The sequence below is a fragment of the Podarcis filfolensis genome, assembly GCF_964270895.1.
Source record: "Podarcis filfolensis genome assembly, chromosome: 16".
NCBI classification, from domain to species: Eukaryota; Metazoa; Chordata; class Lepidosauria; order Squamata; family Lacertidae; genus Podarcis; species Podarcis filfolensis.
Window position 1 is genome coordinate 37,606,978 of NC_139620.1, and position 22,259 is coordinate 37,629,236.

Sequence of the window (22,259 nt, forward strand, 5' to 3'; positions counted from 1 at the left end):
CTGGAACTTCAGTTTGTCTCTGTCAGTCACTCTGTCGATTTCATGACCTTACTGCCCTTTCCCTTCCCACATGCCACAACCACATGTATTGTATGTTTCAAGTTGTACCACTGCATTTAAGCCTCCATTGTCACCTTCATGAGTCCCTCACATTGCTTTCCAACTCTAAGAGGACAAAAGGAAATTCCCCACTTCCATAGGCATTGATCTATATTTGTTAATATACAGTAACTAGTCAATTTCAGCTATTAGCCCATGCAATGTGGGATTTCTGAAGTGTTTAGAAAAACAGATGTCTGCATACACTAACCATTTCTGTAAGGAAATGTAACATTCTGTATTACACCTGCAACTGGAGCCTGTATTATTTTAACTATTTTCTCCCTTCCCTTAACTATTGTACAGGGAAACATCCCTGAAAATCATGTCTTCATTGGTGACGCATGTACAGTTGGGGGAAATGGTGCAGGTGTGATTGAGGAAGAGTGTTGGGAAAACTAGGAAGCTCCCTTCAGGGCACCAGTTTGCAGCTGGACTGCTTGCTTGCCTGGGGCACTCGAAATTGCAAGAGAACTACTCAATAACAAATATGCATTATTATTTTGCTCTTACTATAAGTCACAGAGCTCAATGCTCTAAGGAGATACCTTAGTAATTATCTCAAATTGCTGGGTTTCACCATCCATCTTGCAAAATCCCATGTACATTTTATCAAGCCATGAACACAATCAATGTTAGAGTGTGAAAGTGCATATAAAATAAATCCTGAGTCATTTAGAACCCAAATGAGAAATTCTAAACGTGAAGGTTTTCATGGACCAGATCATTGGCATTTTTCCTTTATCAGAATTATCCAGAGTCATTCAATGAAAGTTCTTGCAATGTAGTTTATGGTGGATTAGATAAAAATGTGACTTCCAGCATCCCTGTTGGCCCCAAGATGGTCATAACATTTCTGCTGCAGATTCTTCTCTTCCTGTGGCTACAGTTGCCTCCAACTGAGAGCAAGGAACACTCGGCTAGATGCACCATGATGGAGCCGTTCCAGCTTCCATACCAGAATTATCAGAGAGGGGACCTAATCATTGGAGGGACTGTTAATTATTTTGGCTTTGTATTTGAAGAAAAAGATTTCCATGAGCACCCAAATACAAAGTTCATAGATGAACTTTTGTAAGTAAAAATCTCTATCCATCATAGTGTACCCTTGGTGAGCTCATGTATGCTACAATTACACCAATCATACGATGGTAGCCTCAAACCACGTTTCTATTTGACTTTTATCAAGGGGGGATGTTAAACATATATTTTCTCCTTTTTACATTGTGATCTTGTCGCCTTCTTCTTTGTTGCTTGATTCTGCTTCTTGGGCTTTCTATCTTCTGCCTGTTCTGCTTTCTTATCACCTGATCCCATGGCTCTCACCGCTTTCTCCCAACTTCATCTTCAACCTCCCTCTATGTTTCCTTTCACACCATTAACGTCCGGTTTTCCTTTGCAGCAAAGCTGGATCCTGATATTCACAATCACTATCATTCTGACAGTCACAGATAAATGTGACATATGAATATCATAGATTTTGGATTATACCTGCTGCTATACAATGTAAACCATACTGGATAATAAAAAAAGCAGGTGCAAACTTGTTTTGGCAAAACGAAGTATCTATCTGGCTGGTTTACAGAGTAGACCCACTGAAATTAATACACCTAACTTAGTCTGAACTGTTAATCATAATCGGCCTTCACTTAGTATGACTAACATTGGCTACAGTATTTTTTGTACAGCCACAATTTTATTTGAAGGAGGGAAAGAGGGAAACTCAGTTACCATGGAAGAATAAAACCTGTTCCACCTGATGTGCTCTAATTTCTGCTCCCCACCTACACCAAGCACTGATTATCTGAGAGGCTCCAGTCAGAATTTCTGACTTGGCAACTTCTCATCCAATGAGTGTCCATTGGTTGCTGAAAGGAAATAAGGAGTTAAGGGAAGGATGTGGCAATTTATGTACATGTATGTGAGCCAGGAAGTTACCAATGTGCTTAAGAGGGAGAGGAGGAGAATACATCTGACACACAGTATAACTCTTTTATTAGTGACACACCAAAGTGCTACCAGAATACCCTCTCCCTGGTGTTTGCTGTGAGAGAAATAAACAAGAATCCTAATATCGTACCAAATATGACCTTTGGGCTTCACATCACTGATAGCTACTTAAATGCAAGAATGACTTATCAGAACACCCTGAAACTTCTGTCCATCACAGAAAGGATTGTCCCCAACTTCAAATGTGAGAAGAAGAAAAGTAAGGTAGCTTTTATTGGGGGACTTGACTCTGACATCTCTCTCCACATGGCTACTGTCTTAGGCATCTACAAGATTCCACAGGTATAGTAAGACTGGGGGCTGTCAAGCTCTTCTGCATCGGGTACAATAATTATCTTCTGGGTTCTCAATGCTTTCTTTTACTTTGGTTCATTTTTCTGAAAAAGGAAGTGTGAGAGGAAAATATATAAATGATACAAAACATCTGGGGGAGCTATGCACTAGTGGTTGGAGGAGAGGGGCTTTGGTGCTTGTCAGACTTTGTCTCCCATGTGTCACTGGGAAGCAGCAGGGAGGTTGGGACAGGGCAGATGCAGCAGCAAGAGTCTTCCTCCTGCTCCCAGGAAGCTGCACAACATCAGTTGCAAGAGGTCAGAGAAACTCTGGTACTCCTCCCCACCAACAACTGCTGGAGATGCACATTATGCTACTGTGAGCCATAAATGGATTTCTTTCCTTTTTACCCTTTTCAGTTCCACAAGCATGTGTCGTTTTTTCCTTCTGGTATCTCTCTCCACATGGCTACTGTCTTAGGCATCTACAAGATTCCACAGGTATAGTAAGTGTGGGGGCTGTGAAGCTTTTCTGCCTCTGGTACAATAGTTATCGTCTGGGTTCTCCGTGCTTTCTTTTACTTTGGCTCATTTTTCAGAAAAAGGAGGTGAAAGATAAAAATATAACCTTTTTTTCCTTTTCTAAAAGGTTTCACAAAAATTCATCAGCATATCAGTGTCCAGTTCTCTCATTTTTGTAAGTAGTTCTGGCTAATCCACAGATTTCCCAGCCGTTTCTCCTAATGTAATATAATTTTGGATTTCATTTTCACTAATGTATGCACTTTTGCGACCAGTGTGATTTGAATATAAATCTTTGCTTTTGGTTGGGGAAGCCAATTGCAAAATTCAGAGAAGTACAAAGGTCAGAGGACAGCTGCATTTTGGCTCACAAACTGTTGCAGGAATTCTGAATCAGGAGATTTTTAAAATTATTAATATGTTAATTGAACAGAATTCCTCTCCTAACCCTAGTTGTGTCTCATCACAAAAGTTCAAACTAAGCAAGGGAAATGCTTGTCCTGATTTTGTCCACTAGCCCCAACCACTTTTGCTCAATTGTCAAGGAGACCAAGAAGTTCTGGAGAGCCATAGGTTTCCCCCTCATGAAATATATGACAATGTCCAAGTACAAAAGAGTTTCTGAACAGACAATCCCTCCACCGTTCTGTTGAGCAGTGCTTCTTTCTTCCCAGCTAACAAAACCTGTGGGTATAGGTCCAGATCTTGAATTATTTTAGTGGTGTACATCACCACAAAGTATAGGAAAACTTGATGCCTTTATTTATAACCGTTTCCTCTAACTCTCCAATTCTTGTGGGATTTATTTCTTCCTCCAGATTGCTTACTGCGTATTAGCTCCAGTGAGAAGCCCGGAGTTGCAGCCCCAGACATTCTACCGAACGGTGCCCAATGAGAAATATCAATATGCAGGGATTGTCATGCTACTTCTACATTTCCAGTGGACATGGGTAGGAATTGTGGCATCCGATGATGAAAATGGGGAGACCTTTATGCAAAGCTTAGTGCCAATGCTTTCCCAGCATGGAGTCTGTGCAGCTTTCAGTGAAAAACTACCAGCCTTATCTCAGGGTCTAGATAATTTCAGTTCCTTGGAACGCATTCGGGCCAAGTCCTCTTTCCTGGTGGCCTCAGAAGTCAACATTTTGGTTCTGTGTGCAGAACCTGAGACCATTACAGTTGTGAAATGGATGCAATATTTCTATTCAGTAGCTGAAGATGTTGCAGAGAGGTCTACAGGCACCGTGTGGGTTTTGACAGCCCAGTGGGCTTTCTCTTCAGAAACAATGCAAAGGTATTATGACATACAAGTCTTTGATGGTGCCTTGTCTTTTGCAATTCACACAGAGAAAGTCCAGGGATTTAAAGAATTCCTTCAGACCCTGAACCCCAACTCTCCAAATGGAGATGGGTTCCTCCAGGCTTTTTGGCAACAGGCATTCAACTGTTTATTTTCTGCTTCTAATGGGCACAAGGAAAACACAAAGACCTGCACTGGCCATGAGAGTCTGGAGAGCCTTCCTGGGCATATTTTTGAAATGACCATGACTGGCCAAAGTTACAGTATCTATAATGCGGTTTATGCCATTGCACATTCTTTACATCAGATGAACTCATCCAGGTCAAAACGCAGAATGGTGGCAGGCAGAGCTGGGCTCGATCCTCCAAAACTGCAACCTTGGCAGGTAAGATTTCCTATTCAGAATAAACCTTTGCAAAGTTGAGCAAGAGAAATGAGAATTATGAAAAATTAAGAATTTGTTTGAAACAATTAAGGTTTGTTTCTACCCATGACTGCCAACCAATTCTGTCCACCGACACCCACTATTTTCTAGAAGCTGCATTTCTTTCTGCACTAAAGAGGAACATATAGGGCTATTTTCAAATGTGGTTGCCTGGTCTGCTTTTTAACTCCCTTCCAGTGGTGTTCATTGATTATAGTGGAGCTGCAAGTTCAGGTCACTTTACATTGGTGGGGAAAAGTGAACAAAAAAAAAGGACATCAGGGAAAACCCACCATGAGCTGCCCCACATTTCTTTGTCCCTTTCTCTCTGCACACCCACCTTGCAGGAGGGGCAGTTCCAGGGCTTCCTGACATGGCACCATTTTGTCTTTGCACATTGACAGCAGAGCTGAACCCTCACACAAGTGGCAGGCCAGCTGTTATTACTAGAAATACTTATGTTTTTCAAATGTTGTAGACTGCACAATTTTTAACTACTTTCCATTGTGTGAAATATATTGATGGATACTTCTCCTTTGTAAAATCCATAAAAGCTCTCCTTTTTTAAACTTTGCCTTTGTTTTCATCTACCTAGCTGCACTCGTTCTTGAGGAGTATCTCCTTTAACAACAGTGCTGGTGACTTAGTGTCCTTTGATGAGAAGGGGGAGTTAGCAGGTGGATTTGATATTATTAACTGGGTTACTTTTCCAAACCAAACCTTCTCCCGAGTGAAAGTAGGAAAGGTAGTTCCAGAAGAATCACAAAATGTAGACTTCAGCATGGATGAGGAAGCCATTACATGGCACAGAGCTTTTAATCAGGTGGGACCATTGGATTCTTAAAAATGAGATTCTTTTATTAAGAATACAAATAATAAGTTTAATGTAGATATTCTTTATCATTAATTTGCAAATTGTTTAAGTATAACCCATGTTATTTTACCATTGTACATGAGGTGAGAAGTAGATATTTTCTTCCTTAGAGTTCTGGTTTGAAAGTATATAATGGTAATATATTCCACTGTATTGCATATGGAATATTGTTGACTACCATCTCCCATCCTCCCTGATCACTGGCCAGGCTGGTTTTAAGACTGATGAGAGTTACAGTCCAATACCATCTGCTGGACCAATGGTTCCACATCCCTGATATATAGGATTTCAAAACATTTCAATGCGTTGCACATTTATGTACGAGTAAATCATGCTGAACCAAGTGAGATTTAAAGCTCAGAAGACAAAGGGACGCTAAGTTACCCATTTGTTTTGAAAGAAGATTGATGGTCTTGAGGAGCTTCCTATGTTACCTTCTTTTTTAACTCCCTGTATTTCAAATTCTGGGGACACAGGTGGCGCTGTGGGTTAAACCACAGAGCCTAGGACAGAAGGTCGGCACTTCGAATCCCCGTGACGGGGTGAGCTCCCATTGCTCGGTCCCTGCTCCTGCCAACCTAGCAGTTCGAAAGCACTCAAAGTGGAAGTAGATAAATAGGTACAGCTACGGCGGGAAGGTAAACGGCCTTTCCATGTGCTGCTGTGGTTCGCCAGAAGAGGCTTAGTCATGCTGGCCACATGACCCGGAAGCTGTACGCCGGCTCCCTTGGCCAATAAAGCAAGATGAGCCCCACAACCCCAGAGTCAACCATGACTGGACCTAATGGTCAGGGGTCCCTTTACCTTTACCTATTTCAAATTCTGTTGTCTTATCTGTCCTCTCTCTATCCTCCTTCTCATTCACTCCTAATATTTACATTACAGTTTATCTACGCATACAACATGCCTTTCTGGAATAATGTTAATCAGTTAGCTGATCTCTTCTCTTTGGTTAAAACTGTGTTGTTTACATGGCACAAGAGAGCTACATTTTCTCCTCTTTTTATGGCTAGGTGCTGCCCCTTGCCTTGTGTAATGATCGCTGCCAGCCAGGCTACAGCAGGAAAAAGAAGGAGGGGTTGCCATTTTGTTGCTATGATTGTGCTTCATGTCCACATGGGATGATTTCAAATCAAACGGGTAGGAGACATCACCTGCTATTTTGTATAATCTTCCTGATGTCTATTTCAACTGTTTCCCTCTATTAGTAGTTCAGTACTCCTAAAGAGAAGAGCAGCTGCACTGATATCTGGAAGAAAAAAGAGACAGTTGGGGAAACTAGATCCAGAACTTTTACAAAGGAGATCTCTGGAAATAGGTGTGGAATATGTCTGGTGGTATCTGCCTGCTTCCTACATGCTACATTGTTAGGAGTGGATAGTTTTAGTTGTGAGCCAGAAAAAAAGCATAAAACTGTCTCCTTATGGAGAACTGTCCTCAGCCCAGCCTCAGAGCCCAAAGTGGCTGTTCTCAAGAATCCTGCATCACCATGAAGATTTCTCTGGGTGTGACCAACTGTAGTTAAGGGCACAACCAAAGACAATGTTTCTGATTGTTAACTGCAGATGAAAGACAGAGTAGAACCTATTGCGGATTATGCATAATGACAGGAGATTGTACAGTTTTCAATATTCACTTATTTCTGATACTTTTTCCAACTAATTAATGTATTATTTGTCGAAACTCATATATCACTCATTTCATTTTTATTTTTTTCAGATATGGATTATTGTTTCCACTGCCAAGATGACCAATTTCCAAACAAGGACAGAGATCAATGCATCCCCAAACGCCAACATTTTCTTTCCTATGCAGAACCTTTAGGGTTTGTTTTAGCTTCCTTAGCCCTGGTCTTTTCTCTGGTCACAGCTTTGATACTTGGCGCCTTCTCTAGGAATGGGGACACTCCCATTGTCAAAGCCAACAACCGGGACCTCACCTACACTCTGCTTACTTCCCTCTTGCTCTGCTTCCTCTGCTCCTTGCTGTTCATTGGCCAGCCTCACCCAGTGAGCTGCTCTTTACGACAAGCTGCTTTTGGCATCATCTTCTCCATTGCTGTGTCTTGTGTCTTATCCAAAACCATCACGGTGGTTCTGGCTTTCATGGCCACCAAACCAGGATCCAGGATGAGGAAATGGGTGGGGAAATCTCTCACAAACTCTGTGCTTCTTGGTTGCTGCTCCGTTCAAACCAGCATTTGTGCTGCTTGGCTCTGTACGGCTCCTCCATTCCCAGATGTGGACATGAACTCTCTGCTGGAGGAAATCATTGTGGAATGCAACGAAGGTTCTGTCGCGATGTTTTATTCTGTCCTGGGTTATCTGGGATTCCTGGCCATGGTCAGCTTCACTATGGCTTTCCTGGCCAAGAGGTTGCCTGACAGTTTCAACGAAGCCAAGTTCATCACCTTCAGCATGTTGGTGTTCTGCAGCGTTTGGCTGTCCTTTGTTCCCTCTTATCTGAGCACCAAAGGAAAGCAGATGGTGGCTGTGGAGGTCTTTTGCATCTTGGCCTCCAGCGCAGGTTTGCTGGGTTGTATCTTTTCCCCTAAATTGTACATACTTCTTCTGAGGCCCGACTTGAACAGCAAAGACCACTTAATTCTGAGAAGCAAATAGGAATCAACTTGCATTAATGCTTTTAATTTTTGCATTGTTTGCTGGCATTTATTGAACGAAAAGCAGAAAAAAGTAATTCCTTGTATTTCTCAATTCGTATCCTTTTCATCTTTTCCATCCCTCTCTTGTCATTGGCTATTTGTATACAGCATTTTCCACAAGTGAATCTGTGCTGAAAGTGGTCTGCAGAATAATCTAAATCTAAACACTGTAATACATAAGAACACAGGAAGAGCCTAGTGGATCAGGCCCATAGCCCTTCTGGTCCAGCCTCCTGTTCTCACAGTGGCCAACCAGATGCCTCAAAGGGAAAGCTGCAAGCAGGATTCAAGCACAATAACACTTTCCCCTCCTTCGGTTTCCAGCAACTCGTATTCAGGAACATGGCTGCCTCCAACTGTGGCATCAGAGCTGAGCCATCCTGGCTAGGAGACATCAATAGCCCTCTCCTCTGTGAATTTGTCTAGGGCTCTTTTAAAGCCATCTAGTCTGGTGGTCATCCCTGCCCCCTGTGGGAGTGACTTCCATAGTTTAACTATGTACTGTATATACAGCGACCATGCAAAATAAGACATGAAACCAATGGAATGTAACAGTGGTTAAAACATTAAATGAATAGATGATTAAAACTTTTATCATCAACAATGCACAGTTCAGGTTTTTTCCAAAATATCTTGTGTATTTGTGCTTTGAATATAGAGCAATGTTCTCATGCAGGGATTTTGGAGGAATATGTTGAGTCTGAATTCCTTTTCTCTTGGCATGTTTTGAAACTTTTTGTCTTGTAGCCCTTGAAACAGCAAGCTAGTGGCAGCTGCTGCTCATGGGGACTATTAGGGAAGGAGAAGGCAAGGAGACCAACAGGAAGTGGAGCCAGAGTCAGTAAATAGAACCACCACATGATTTGCTGAGGTCCTGCAGGTAGCTTGGGGGAGGAAATATGGGAATTTTCTTTTTCTTTTTTTTTATAAAAGTTTTTATTAGTTTTCAATACAATATACATATGGTACCATACCAAAGGTTTATCACAAATTATATATTATGGACTTCCTTCAGCTTATCTGCCAATCATCCGTAGTTAAATTTTAGTTATGCATTTCTTAAATTTAATACTGCCTTTTTATATACCTTCCCAATCTTATTTTTCTTTTTTACAATACTCCTCAGCCTTTCACAGAGCTTCTTGAAATCCCACGAACGTTGTTTGTTCTTCACATATATTTTTCAGATACTCTACAAATTTTCCCCAGTCCTCGATGAACTTATGGTCTCATTGATATCTAATCTTCCCAGTTAATTTATCCAGTTTTGCATTGTCCATCATTTTCGTTCTCCATTCTTCCAGGGTCGGTACTTCCTCCTGTTTCCATCTTTGGGCCATTAATACTCTCGCCGCTGTAACTGCATATTGGAAAAGTTTACAGTCCTTTCTATTTATTTCATTTCCTACTATTCCTAAAAGAAGAGCTTCTGGGGAAATATGGGAATTTTCAGAGTAGTGCCCCAATTACCCTACTACTCTCCACTGCACCTAGTACCTGTGACTATAAGTGCACGCTTTGTAAACTGGATCTGTGAATAGCCCAGAGACATCCTGTGATGGTCTGAGGAGGCTGGCCTGCCTTGCATTGCATCGAGAAAACAATGGCTGCTGTCATGGATTTATAGCACCATGGTTCAGTGTAATGAATGGTTGTAGAATAATCCAGAAATCATCTGATCTGTCAGTCGCTATACTTATGAATAGCAGCAAGATAACGTAAGATAACATTATTTTATGAAGCAATCCTAAACATACCTGTGGTGTACATGGTTGAAATTTTAGTGGGGAAATTAGTTTAATATAGTAAAGGTGTATCCCTTCATGGAGAGAGATCGTCAGTGTAAAACATGTAACTTCTGCCAAGTCTATACTTTATATATGTATTTGAAAACTATATTATACATATATCTATTTATATGTAATCAAGGAAAGCTGCTGATCACAGAATGTTGCTGAAAAAGCCTGTATAACATGGCAAAACAGTATGAATGAACATTTTTAATCCTTTCAGTCATCATTCACATGAAGATACACAGCCACATCCCACTTGCTTCAGAAAATGAATTTGTCACATTTCCAAGTGGGACTTCCAAACAATTGTTCGGTACGTATTTCCCATTGGTGCTCATTCGCCTAGAAATGCCACCTCAGCCCCAGAATCTCTGAATTTATCTTCTCTGTGGTGCGGGCTCCACGCTGGGAGAAAGCCGCCTGGCATGGAAGTAGCAGCAGCAGGCGGCGGGCTCTGCTCTGCACCGAGTGGCTTTCTCCCGGCACGGAGCTGCCCAGCGTATTAGGCGACTGGGCTTATAAGACGAACCCCCAAATTGCAGCTGCAAATTTGGGGGGTCGTCTAATACGCCCAGTTGCTTAATACGCCGGAATCTACGGTAAGCAATTCACCACTGCCCTGATTGTGTCCTCACAGTTTCTCCCAAAGGAGGTCTTGGAGTTGCTCTAGATCTTTTTCTCCGTTTCTAGATAAGAACAGACCTCCGGAACAAATTAAATTAGTAACTGGAGGTGCCACTGTATGTCCAAAGGGAGGATGCTATAGTATCCTTCATATCATGAATATTCTTGATTCTACTTTCTTGTCCTAAAAATTGTAGGTTGTGACATATATGGGTCATAGGTGACATGGGGATGGGGCAGCATACCTCTCCATCATCCGATATCACAGAGACATCAGAGAACCCATTTTCCCCACATGAATGATCAGCTGCTCATTGGGCCTGAAACTCAGCAAACATGGTGCTCTGCAAGCCCCTGCTATCAGCTGATCTTTGGGCTTCACAGTGCTGCATATGGAGCTATGCAAGGAACCCAAGTGCAGCTTGTTGGGGTTTCCATAGCTTCATGAACACAAATTGCAAGCCTGATCTATGAACTATCAGCAGCAGCACGTGTAAAGCACTTTGCGCGGGGTTTTGTAGGTTCTCCTGACAGCTGAAATGTTCTTCAGTCCAGTCACTCTGTATCTGCCCTACATGGAGAAGATAAACTCAGAGAATCTGGGTCTCATTTGTAGGCAGATGAGGACCAGTGGGTAACAAATGTCATTCAATTGTTTTGAAGCCACACTTGGAAATGTGGCAACTTCACATTGTGAAGCCAGGTGGATGTGTACAGACATGTGTATCCACAGGTGTGTGATGGAGGAAAGCATTTAAAATGCAACCCTTTAATTGTCCATAATGTTCTGCCATGTTATACAGGCTTTTGCAGCTACATTCTGAGATCAGCAGCCTTTCTTGATTACATATAAATAAATACAATATAGCTTTTACCTAAATATATAAAGTATAGCCTCAGCAGAAGTTACATGTTTCACACAGATGATGTGTCCCAATGAAGGGATATACCTTTAGCACCTTACGAATGGAAGATCAGTGTATTGACAGGATAACAAATTGACAGAACAACTTTATGGGGTTAAAAACTGGTCTCAGCTTTATTGATTACAGATGTAGGTTTGAGGCTTTTTCTGGGAATGAAAAGGATGAAAAGGATGAGTGTTGAGAAATACAAGGAATTGCTTTTTCTGCTTTTCATTCAATAAATGCCAGCAAACAATGCAATAAGTAAAAGCATTAATGCAAGTTCATTCCTATTTGCTCCTCAGAATTAAGTGGTCTCTGCTGTTCAAGTCAGGCCTGAGAAGAATTATATATAATTTGGGGGGAAAGATACAACCCAGCAAACCTGCGCTGGAGGCCAAGATGCAAAAGACCTCCACAGCCACCATCTGCTTTCCTTTGGTGCTCAGATAAGAGGGAACAAAGGACAGCCAAACGCTGCAGAATACCAACATGCTGAAGGTGATGAACTTGGCTTCGTTGAAACTGTCCGGCAACCTCTTGGCCAGGAAAGCCATAGTGAAGCTGACCATGGCCAGGAATCCCAGATAACCCAGGACAGAATAAAACATCGCAACAGAACCTTCGTTGCATTCCACAATGATTTCCTCCAGCAGAGAGTTCATGTCCACATCTGGGAATGGAGGAGCCGTACAGAGCCAAGCAGCACAAATGCTGGTTTGAACGGAGCAGCAACCAAGAAGCACAGAGTTTGTGAGAGATTTCCCCACCCATTTCCTCATCCTGGATCCTGGTTTGGTGGCCACGAAAGCCAGAACCACCGTGATGGTTTTGGCCAAGACACAAGACACAGCAATGGAGAAGATGATGCCAAAAGCAGCTTGTCGTAAAGAGCAGCTCACTGGGTGAGGCTGGCCAATGAACAGCAAGGAGCAGAGGAAGCAGAGCAAGAGGGAAGTAAGCAGAGTGTAGGTGAGGTCCCGGTTGTTGGCTTTGACAATGGGAGTGTCCCCATTCCTAGAGAAGACGCCAAGTATCAAAGCTGTGACCAGAGAAAAGACCAGGGCTAAGGAAGCTAAAACGAACCCTAAAGGTTCTGTGTAGGAAAGAAAATGTTGGCGTTTGGGGATGCATTGATCTCTGGCCTTGTTTGGAAACTGGTCATCTTGGCATTGGAAACAATAATCCATATCTGAAAAAAATCAAAATCAAATGTGTGATATATGAGTTCCAACAAATAAGGCATTAATTAGTTGGAAAAAGTATCAGAGATAAGTGGATATTAACAACAGTTTGTACAATTTATGCATAATCCACAATAGGCTTTAGGTTTTGATAGGCCTAAGGTGCATGGATTTTTCATCTACTCTGTCCTTCATCTGCAGTTAATGATCAGAAACATGGCCTTTAGTTGTGCCCTTAGCTAGAGTTGGTCACAATTCTTTGTGGTACAATGTGCAAAATAGTAATACCAGATTCCCTGGGGGAAGTTGAAATAGGTATTAGGAAGCATTATACAAAATAGCAGATGATGTTTCTTACCCATCTGATTTGAAATCATCCCATATGGACACGAAGCACAATCATAGCAACAAAATGGCAACCCCTCCTTCTTTTTCCTGCTGTAGCCTGGCTGGCAGTGATCATTACACAAGGCAAGGGGCAGCACCTAGCCATAAAAAGGTGAGAAAATGTAGCTCTCTTGTGCCTTGTGAACAACACAGTTTTAACCAAAGAGAAGAGATCAGCTGACTGATTAACATTGTTCCAGAAAGGTGTGTTGTATGCGTAAATAAATTGCAATGTAAATATTGAGAGTGAATGAGAAGGAATATTGAATTCTTCATCTGCATAAAGATGGAGGAGTGAGAGAGGACAGAGAAGACAACAGACTTTGACATACTGGGAGTTGACAGAGAAGGTAAAATAGGAAGCACCACAAGACCATCAATCTTCTTTCAAAACAAATGGGTAACTTATCCTGTCCTTGTCTTCTGAGCTGTAAATCTCACTTGGTTCAGCATGATTTACTCCTACATAAATGTGCATAGCATTAAAATGTTAGACTGAAATATAAGGGATGTGGAACCTTTGGTCCACCAGATGGTATTGGACTGCAACTCTCCTCAGTCTGAAAACCAGCCTGGCCATTGATCAGGGAGGATGGGAGTTGGAAGCCAACAATATTCCATATGCAATATAGTGGAATATATCACCATTATATACTTCTAAAGGAGGACCATAAAGAAGAAAATCTTTACTTCTGACCTCATATTTGATGGTAAAATAACTTGCTGGAAATGGATTATACTTAAACAATTTGCTTATTTATGATAAAGAATGTCTACATTAACCTTATAATTTGTATTCTTAATAACAATACCTCGTTTTTTAAAATCCAATGGTCCCACCTGATTAAAAGATCTGTGCCATGTGATGGCTTCCTCATCCATGCTGAATTCTACATTTTGTGATTCTTCTGGAACTACCTTTCCTACTTTCACACGGGAGAAGGTTTGGTTTGGAAAAGTAACCCAGTTAATAATATCAAATCCACCTGCTAATTCTCCCTTCTCATCAAAGGACACTAAGTCACCAGCACTGTTGTTAAAGGAGATACTCCTCAAGAACGAGTGCAGCTAGACAGAAGAAAACAAAGGCAAAGTTTAAAAAAGGAGAGCTTTAATGGATTTTAGAAACAAGAAGTATCCATCAATATATTCCACGCAATGCAAAGTAGTCCAAAACTGTGCAGTCTACAACATTTGAAACACATAAGTATTTCTAGCAAGTACAGCTGGCCTGCCACTTGCGTGAGGGTTCAGCTCTGGGGTCCGTGTGCAAAGGCAAAATGGTGCCATGTCAGGAAGCCCTGGAACTGCGCCTCCTGCAAGGTGGGTGTGCAGGGAGAAGGGGGCAAAGAAATGGGGGGCAGCTCATGGTGGGTTTTCCCTGATCTCCTTCTTTTGTTTGTTTATTTACTTTTCCCCATCCAAGAGATGCTTCCACATGTCTTGACAGCCCATGTTCCTAGAGAGGCTGGGAAAGGGTACAGAGTGCCATAACTCCTTCAACTGTTCCTGCAAATGGAAGGGAAGTACAGGTCCTATCTTGATTGTGGCTCCTTCAGCTTGAAGGAAAGGAAAAACAGTTAAGCATTGAAAAGAATGTGGGAATAGTTGTAGAGGAAAGGTAAAAGCCTTAAGCAGTTGTGTGTGTATATATATCTATGTCCCTGTGTTTGTGTGTATTCATTCTATGGACTGTGTATCATCGCTCATTAGATTAGCCCCAGGCAAAGGTTAATTCTGAATAGGAAATCTTACCTGCCAAGGTTGCAGTTTTGGAGGATCGAGCCCACCTCTGCCTGACATCATTCTGCGTTTTGACCTGGATGAGTGCATCTGATGTAAAGAATGTGCAATGGCATAAACCGCATTATAGATACTGTAACTTTGGCCAGTCATGGTCATTTCAAAAATATGCCCAGGAAGGCTCTCCAGACTCTCATGGCCAGTGCAGCTCTTTGTGTTTTCCTTGTGCCCATTGGAAGCAGAAAATAAACAGTTGAATGCCTGTTGCCAAAAAGCATGGAGGAACCCATCTCCATTTGGAGAGTTGGGGTTCAGGGTCTGAAGGAATTCTTTAAATCCCTGGACTTCCTCTGTGTGAATTGCAAAAGACAAGGCACCATCAAAGACTTGTATATCATAATATCTTTGGGTTGTTTCTGAAGTGAAAGCCCACTGGGCTGTCAAAACCCACACGGTGCCTATAGAATTCTCTTCAATATCTTCAGCTAATGAAAAAAAATATTGCATCCATTTCACAACTGTAATGGTCTGAAGTTCTGCAAACATAACCAATATGTTGACTTCTGAGGCCATCAGGAAAGAGGACTTGGCCCGAAGGAGTTCCAGGGAACTGAAATTATCTAGACCCTGAGATATGGCTGGTAGTTTTTCATTGAAAGCTGTACAGACTCCATGCCAGGAAAGCATTGGCACTAAGGTTTGCATAAAGGTCTCTCCATTTTCATCATCGGATGCCACAATTCCTACCCATGTCCACTGGAAATGTAGAAGTAGCATGACAATCCCTGCATATTGATATTTCTCATTGGGCACCGTTCGGTAGAATGTCTGGGGCTGCAACTCTGGGCTTCTCACTGGAGCTAATACACAGTAAGCAATCTGGAGGAAGAAATCAACCCCACAAGAATTAGAGAGTTAGAGCAAACGGTTATGGTTCATTCCAAGTATCTGCTTGAAGAAAAAACCCATGAGAATTTCTCGACTCCATTTATGGATGCATATTGATTTCACAAGAACATTACGCATATCTCTAACAGTTGTTGGTGCAGAGAAGGAGCAGGGTTTCTCTGACCTCTTGCAGCTGATGTTGTGCAGCTTCCTGGGAGCAGAAGGAAGACTCCTGCTGCTGCATTTGCCCAGTTCCAACCTCCCTGCTGCTTCCCAGTGACACATGGGAGACAGAGTCAGGCAAGCACCAAAGCCCCTCCACTCCCACCACTACTGCATACCTCCCCCAGGTGCTTTTGTATCAGTTTTTTTTATTTCACTTTATCATAAAAATGAACCAAAGCAAAAGACAGTATTGAGAACCCAGAAGATAATTATTGAATCAGAAGCAGAAAAGCTTCACAGCCCCCACACTTACTATACCTGTGGAATCTTGTATATGCTTAAGACAGTAGCCATGTAGAGAGAGATGTCAGAGTCAAGTCCCCCAATAAAAGCCATCTTATTTTTCGTCTTCTCACATATAAAGTTGGGGACAATCCTTTCTGTGATGGACAGAAGTTTCAGGGTGTTCTGATAAGTCAACCTTGCATTTAAGTAGCTATCAGTGACGTGGAACCCAAAGGTCATATTCAGGAGGATATTAGGTTTCTCGTTTATTTCCTTTACAGCAAACACCAGGGAGAGGGTATTCTGGTAGTACTTCAGTGTGTCACTAATAAAAGAGTTATACTTTGTGTCAGAGGTATTCTCCTCCTCTCCCTCTTAAGCACATTGGTAACTTTCTGGCTCTCTCTGGCAAATTCCAAAAGATTAAATGAAACAAATAAGCTAACAAACAAACTATATATCCATTTTATGTGTCAACAGTTGATAGTTGACCCCATGGACAATATTCAGTCAGCTTTAAGAATATCGCATCTAAAAAGCATTTAATTTTGTACAGAGCATACATATCCTGAAACACACATATGTAAATAAATCTGTTATTCGCAGGTGTACCACTGGTGCCTAAAATTATGGGTCCTCACAGGTGGCTAAAGCAAACAGCTATTTCACACTTACTGGAAGAGAAGTTCCCAAGTCAGAAATTCTGACTTGTGCCTCTCAGATAATCAGTGCTTGGTGTAGGTGGGGAGTAGAGACCAGAGCACATCAGATGGAATAGGATTTATTCTTTCACAGTAACTGAGTCACCATCCTTCCCTCCTTCAAAGAAAATTGTGGCTGTACAAAAAATACTGTAGCCAATGTTAGTCATACTTAGATAAGGCCCATTAGGATTAATTGATCAGACTAAATTAGTTTTATTAATACGCTGCATATAACTCAGTTTTGATACCCAATATGGTTTACATCAGTTTTTTACCCAATATGGTTTACATTGTATACCAGAGAATATAATCCAGATTCTATGTTATTTATATGTCACATTCATCTGTGACTGTCAGATTAAAAGAGAGTGATTGTGAATATGAAAATCAAGCTTTGCAGCAAAGGAAAACCGGACGTTAATGGTGCGAAAGGAAACACAGAGGGAGGATGAGGATGAAGTTGGGAGAAAGTGGTGAGAGCCATGGGCTCAGGTGATGAGAAAGCAGAACAGGCAGAAGATAGAAACCCCAAGAAGTGGAATAAAGCAACAAAGAAGAAGATGACCAGATCACAATGTAAAAAGAAGAAAATATATGTTTCACATCCTACTTGATAAAAGTGACAGGGAAACGTGTTCTGAGCATGCTAACGTATGTTTGGTGTAATTGTAGCATACATGAGCTCACCAAGGGTACCCTATGAAGGATAAAGTTTTTTCCTTACAGAAGTTCATCTATAAGCTTTGTGTTTGGGTGCTCATGGAAATCCATTTCTTCAAATAAAAAGCCAAAATAGGTAACAATTCCTCCAATGATTAGGTCCCCTTTCTGATAATTCTGGTATGGAAGCTGGAAAGGCTCCATCATGGTGCATCTGGCAGAGTGTTCCTTGCTCTCAGTTGGAGGCAACTGTAGCCACAGGAAGAGAAGAATCTGCAGCAGAAATGTTCCAACCATCTTGGGGCCAACAGGGATGCTGAAAGTCAGATTTTTATCTCATCTACCATAAACTGCATTACAAGAACTTTCATTGAACGACTCTGGATTATTTTGATAAAGGGAAAATGCCAATGATCTGATTCATGAAAACCTGCATATTCAAAATTTCTCATGTGGGCTCTGAATGACACAGGATTTATTTTATATGCACTTTCACACTCTGATATTGATTGTGTTCATGGCCTGATAAAATGTACATGGGGTTTGGCAAGATGGATGATGAAACCCAGCAATTTGAGATAATTACCAGTTTGAAAGTTATTGCCTTAGAGCATTGAGCTCTGTGACTTATAGTAAGATCAAAATAATTATGCATATTTATTATTGAGTAGTGCTCTTGTAATTTTGAGTGCCCCAGGCAAGCAAGCAGTCCAGCTGCAAACTGGATTCCCTGAAGGGAGCTTCCTAGTTTTTCCAACACTCTTCCTTAATCACATTTCCTCTAGCTGTACATGTGTCACTAATGAAGACATGATTTTCAGCATTTTAGACCCCAAAGATGCTACCTTGTACACCCATTAAGGGGAGGGAGGAAATAGTTAAAATAATACAGATTCCAGTTGCAGGCGGAATACAGAGTGTTACATTTCCTTACAAAAGCCAGAAATGGTTAGTGTTGTGCTGTGGCCAGAGTGTACCTTGATATCAGTAAAGTTTGTGAAGAAACTGGGGAAATGTGGGTTGAATGAGGGAACTGTTAGGTAGATTGGTAGCTGGTTGACTGACCGAACCCCTTTTGTTGCAGACAGGGTCATGTCCTGGCCAGTTGTGCCCAAAAGCATTGCCACAGAATCAGTAATCAATTCACCACTTCCATAATTGTGTCCTCACAATTTCTCCCAAAGGAGCTCTTTGGGGTTGCTCCAGATCTTTTTTATTGTTTACTTGTTAATTCTTGAATTATTTGTTTACTTGTTGATTCTTTAATTTCTAGGGACATGAGTATCCCAGATTTCTAATTACACACACGTAAATAAAACAGCAATAACAGACACCTAGAATTACAAGCATGATTCAGACTTCTGGATTATTTAAAACTGTCTTCTTATTAGCTGCTCCCTGCTGTTCAGCTCAGGCCTCAGTAAAATAACATAGCATTTGGGGGAAAAGATGCAGCCCAGTAACCCACAACTGGAGGCCAAGATGGAGAAGATCTCCACAGCCACCATGTATTTGCCCTTGGTGCTCAAGTAGGTTGGAACAAAGGAGAGCCACACACTGCAAAAGACCAACATGCTGAAGGTGATGAATTTGGCTTCATTGAAACTGTCAGGCAACTTTCTAGCTAGGAAAGCCACCGTGAAGCTCACAATGGCCAGTAAACCCATGAATCCCAGGACACAATAAAACATGAAAGTGGAACCCTCATTACATTCTAGTATTATTTCTTCAGTCATTGAATGCATGTCAACATCTGGGAATGGGGGAGAGGTTGCCAGCCACACAGTACAAATTGTCACTTGCATAAGGGAGCAGGAAAAAACAATTGGGGTTCCCAGTGGCTTCCCTACCCACTTCCTCATTCGGGACCCTGGTTTGGTGGCCATGAAAGCTAGAACCACAATGGCAGTTTTGGCCAAGATGCAAGAAATTGCCACTGAGAAGATCAAGCCAAAAGTAGTTTGTCGAATGAGGCAGGTGACTTCCTCAGGCTGGCCAATGAAGAGCAGGGCACAAAGGAAGGAGAGCAGGAGGAAAAGGAGGAGAATATAAGTTAGGTTGCGGTTGTTGGCTTTAACTATGGGAGTATCTCTGTGCTTTGTGAATATTTGAAGCACCAAAGCTGTGATGAAGGAAAAGAAGAGGGCAAACGTGGCCAAACTGATCCCCAACGGTTCTCCAAAAGACAAGAAAGTTTTGACTTTGGGGAGGCAGCCATCCTGTTCATTGTTTGCATATTGATCTCCAGGGCATTCTGAACAGTCGTCCATGTCTGGAAATGAAAAAGAAATAAAGAAATCTCAGTGAAACAAAAAGGTCTTCTGTCCCGAAATTGGCACAATGCATATAAGAGATGCCGGAATATATATTGGCTACTTCTATACTTTTTTCCCACTAGAGAAAGGAGCTTCTGATGCACAGGTAAAATTAAAGCGTGTGATGCATTCCTTACCCTCCTTGTTTGAGATCTTCCCTTCTGGACATGGAAGGCAATCATAGCAGCAGAATGGCTTTCCTTCCTTCTTGTTCTTTCTATAACCTACATGACAATTCTCATTACACAGAGAAGTGGGTTGTGCCTGTTCATAAATGAAAGAAGGAAATCGTTTGGAAGTTTGCATCTCACTGACCTATCTTCTAATAGTAAACATGACGGTTAAGCAATAGATCTTAAATCCAGCTCTAATTGTAGCATTGGAACTTTGGAACTTCCTATAGGTTTTTTGTTTTATCTGAAGATGATCTTAAATTCAGCTCTAATTGTAGCATTGGAGCTTCTACCATTATTCCAGTACCTTTGCCTTTATGAAAACCATATTGGTATGTTTTTGAACTTCTTCGGAGATTGACATGGCAATATCTTATCAAATTAGAAAATGTTCAGGTGAAAGCTTATTGGGTCAGTATCTCATGAATATAGAAATTGCTCATATATTTTTGACATACACTTGCATTCAAATTTATCAAAATTCTGCCTTGTCCAGGTAGTTTAGCCTCTGTTCCTTTAACTTTGAACTTGCGAATTATGCTTCCAATGGTTTATCTAGGAACATTCAGTACCTTTGCTATCTTTTGTATACATGTATCCTTGTTTGTGAAGGGCGATGAGCTCTTCTCTTACTTTCTTATATTATTCTCCTAACTTGGCTCACATACAGCAACATTTGACACTCAACAAAGCCCTTGCGAGTTCAGGTATTTCATGTGTTCCAGCTCAAGCACACCTGAAGCCCTTGATTAGTTGCATCAGGTGTGCTTGAGACAACACCTGTTGCATTTGCACTGTTGTGATGGATGCTATTCAGGGGGTGAATAACAGTGAGACCGAAGAAGCCAGTATGGGTTGCATTTTCAGCTGAATTTGGGGAAACCACTTGAAGCAACCATTTAATGGAGCTATTTCAATTGCTTTTGCAAAGAGCTGAAATTCTGTAAATTTTGATAATAAACCTGATTTGCAATGGGGGTTGAATAATTTTGATTGCAACTGTAATTGTTTGCTTTTGGTGGATTCTTGCAGTGCTGTTTGCTTGCAGAGTTACCGTCTTCATCACCTGCATGTATCTTATCTTAGCCAGGTCCTAAAAATAATAGTTTGTACCTGCGGTTTCTGTGAACATTCAGTTTATCATTTAACTCTGCAGCCAATGCAAAGGAATGTGTTTTGTATGTTTACCATAATGCTGCAAACCAATGAGCAGCTTTCAATAATGAATTGACTGTGCCTGGAGTAATTGTGGGGTACAAATTAGGGCTGTGGAACAGATTTGGCCAAATCCCAGGTTGAATTGGGGTGATTCTGAAGGAAAGGCAGGCAGCATCTGCAAAGAGCAGCACAGAGAGCTCCTTGCAACAGAGCTTTCAAATAGCCCCACACTGCACTTTTCCAAGCAGGGGGACACAAGCAGTCAAATTGAGGAGGATTGAGTCTGCTAGTGAGTAGAGGTTCCAATCCGGCTGGTTGCAGGGGTCTTCTTCACCAGTTGGTTCCAAGCCAGATTAATTTTTTCTACTTTTGGCCATATTGTCTAGATAATAAACCTAGAAATAAGATAGCTTTCCTTTTATCAGTGATACAGCCTGATATTTCCTTCACAGATCAAGTCTGATTCTGATAACTGATGATTCAATGTGTTGCAATGAGGCAGTTTTTGGACACTGAGCAAAAAACTAGAGAAAACCCTGAATAAATTCTTACCTGGTTGAACCAGTTGGGCCACATGATACCATCATCATGAATGGTTAACCTCTTTTCTGGGGGACCTTGTGGGTCCATTGTTCCAACTTTGACTCTCAGAAAGGACTGATTTGGGAATGTGACCCAATTTATTACATCCAATCCAGCTACTAATTCCCCATTTTGGTCAAAAGAAACTTCTTCCCCAACACTATTATTAAATGAAACACTTCCCAGAAAGTGGCAGACCTAAGTTTGAAGAGGGAAAAAGCAATTAATGAAGATGCCAAATATAATTAAATATTAGTAATATTGGTAGAAATAGAGTGCTTATCTTTAGCATTTAAGACCTATGTGGTCCATTTAAAAGATGTATCTTAGTGTTTTTCTTTCTCTGCTTTTAATGAGTCTCTTCTTCAAAAATGGATGGAGCTAAAAGGGAAAAAGGAATTAATGAGCAGTGCTGCTTTCTAGAAACAGAGGTGCTGGATCTCACCACAAACGCCTCCCTCGTTCCCTTGGAATGGCAATGGTGCCCCCTGAGAGGAGAGAGAACTGAGCTCCCCTGAGTTCCGGCTGAA

General features: G+C 41.4%; 1 protein-coding gene and 1 long non-coding RNA gene across 2 annotated transcripts in view; one reads left to right on the forward strand and one right to left on the reverse strand.

Annotated features, from left to right (window-relative positions):
* Positions 1-22,259, forward strand: part of LOC310751424 — a 226,988-nt gene that overhangs the window by 142,815 nt on the left and 61,914 nt on the right. The window lies entirely within an intron of this gene.
* LOC310750927 (vomeronasal type-2 receptor 26-like) lies at positions 11,776-20,122 on the reverse strand (the record flags this gene model as incomplete). The annotated part of the gene is made up of 2 exons (XM_083589324.1): positions 11,776-12,677; positions 19,954-20,122. 2 exons carry the CDS (start codon positions 20,120-20,122, stop codon positions 11,776-11,778), a joined length of 1,071 nt encoding a protein of 356 aa, XP_083445450.1.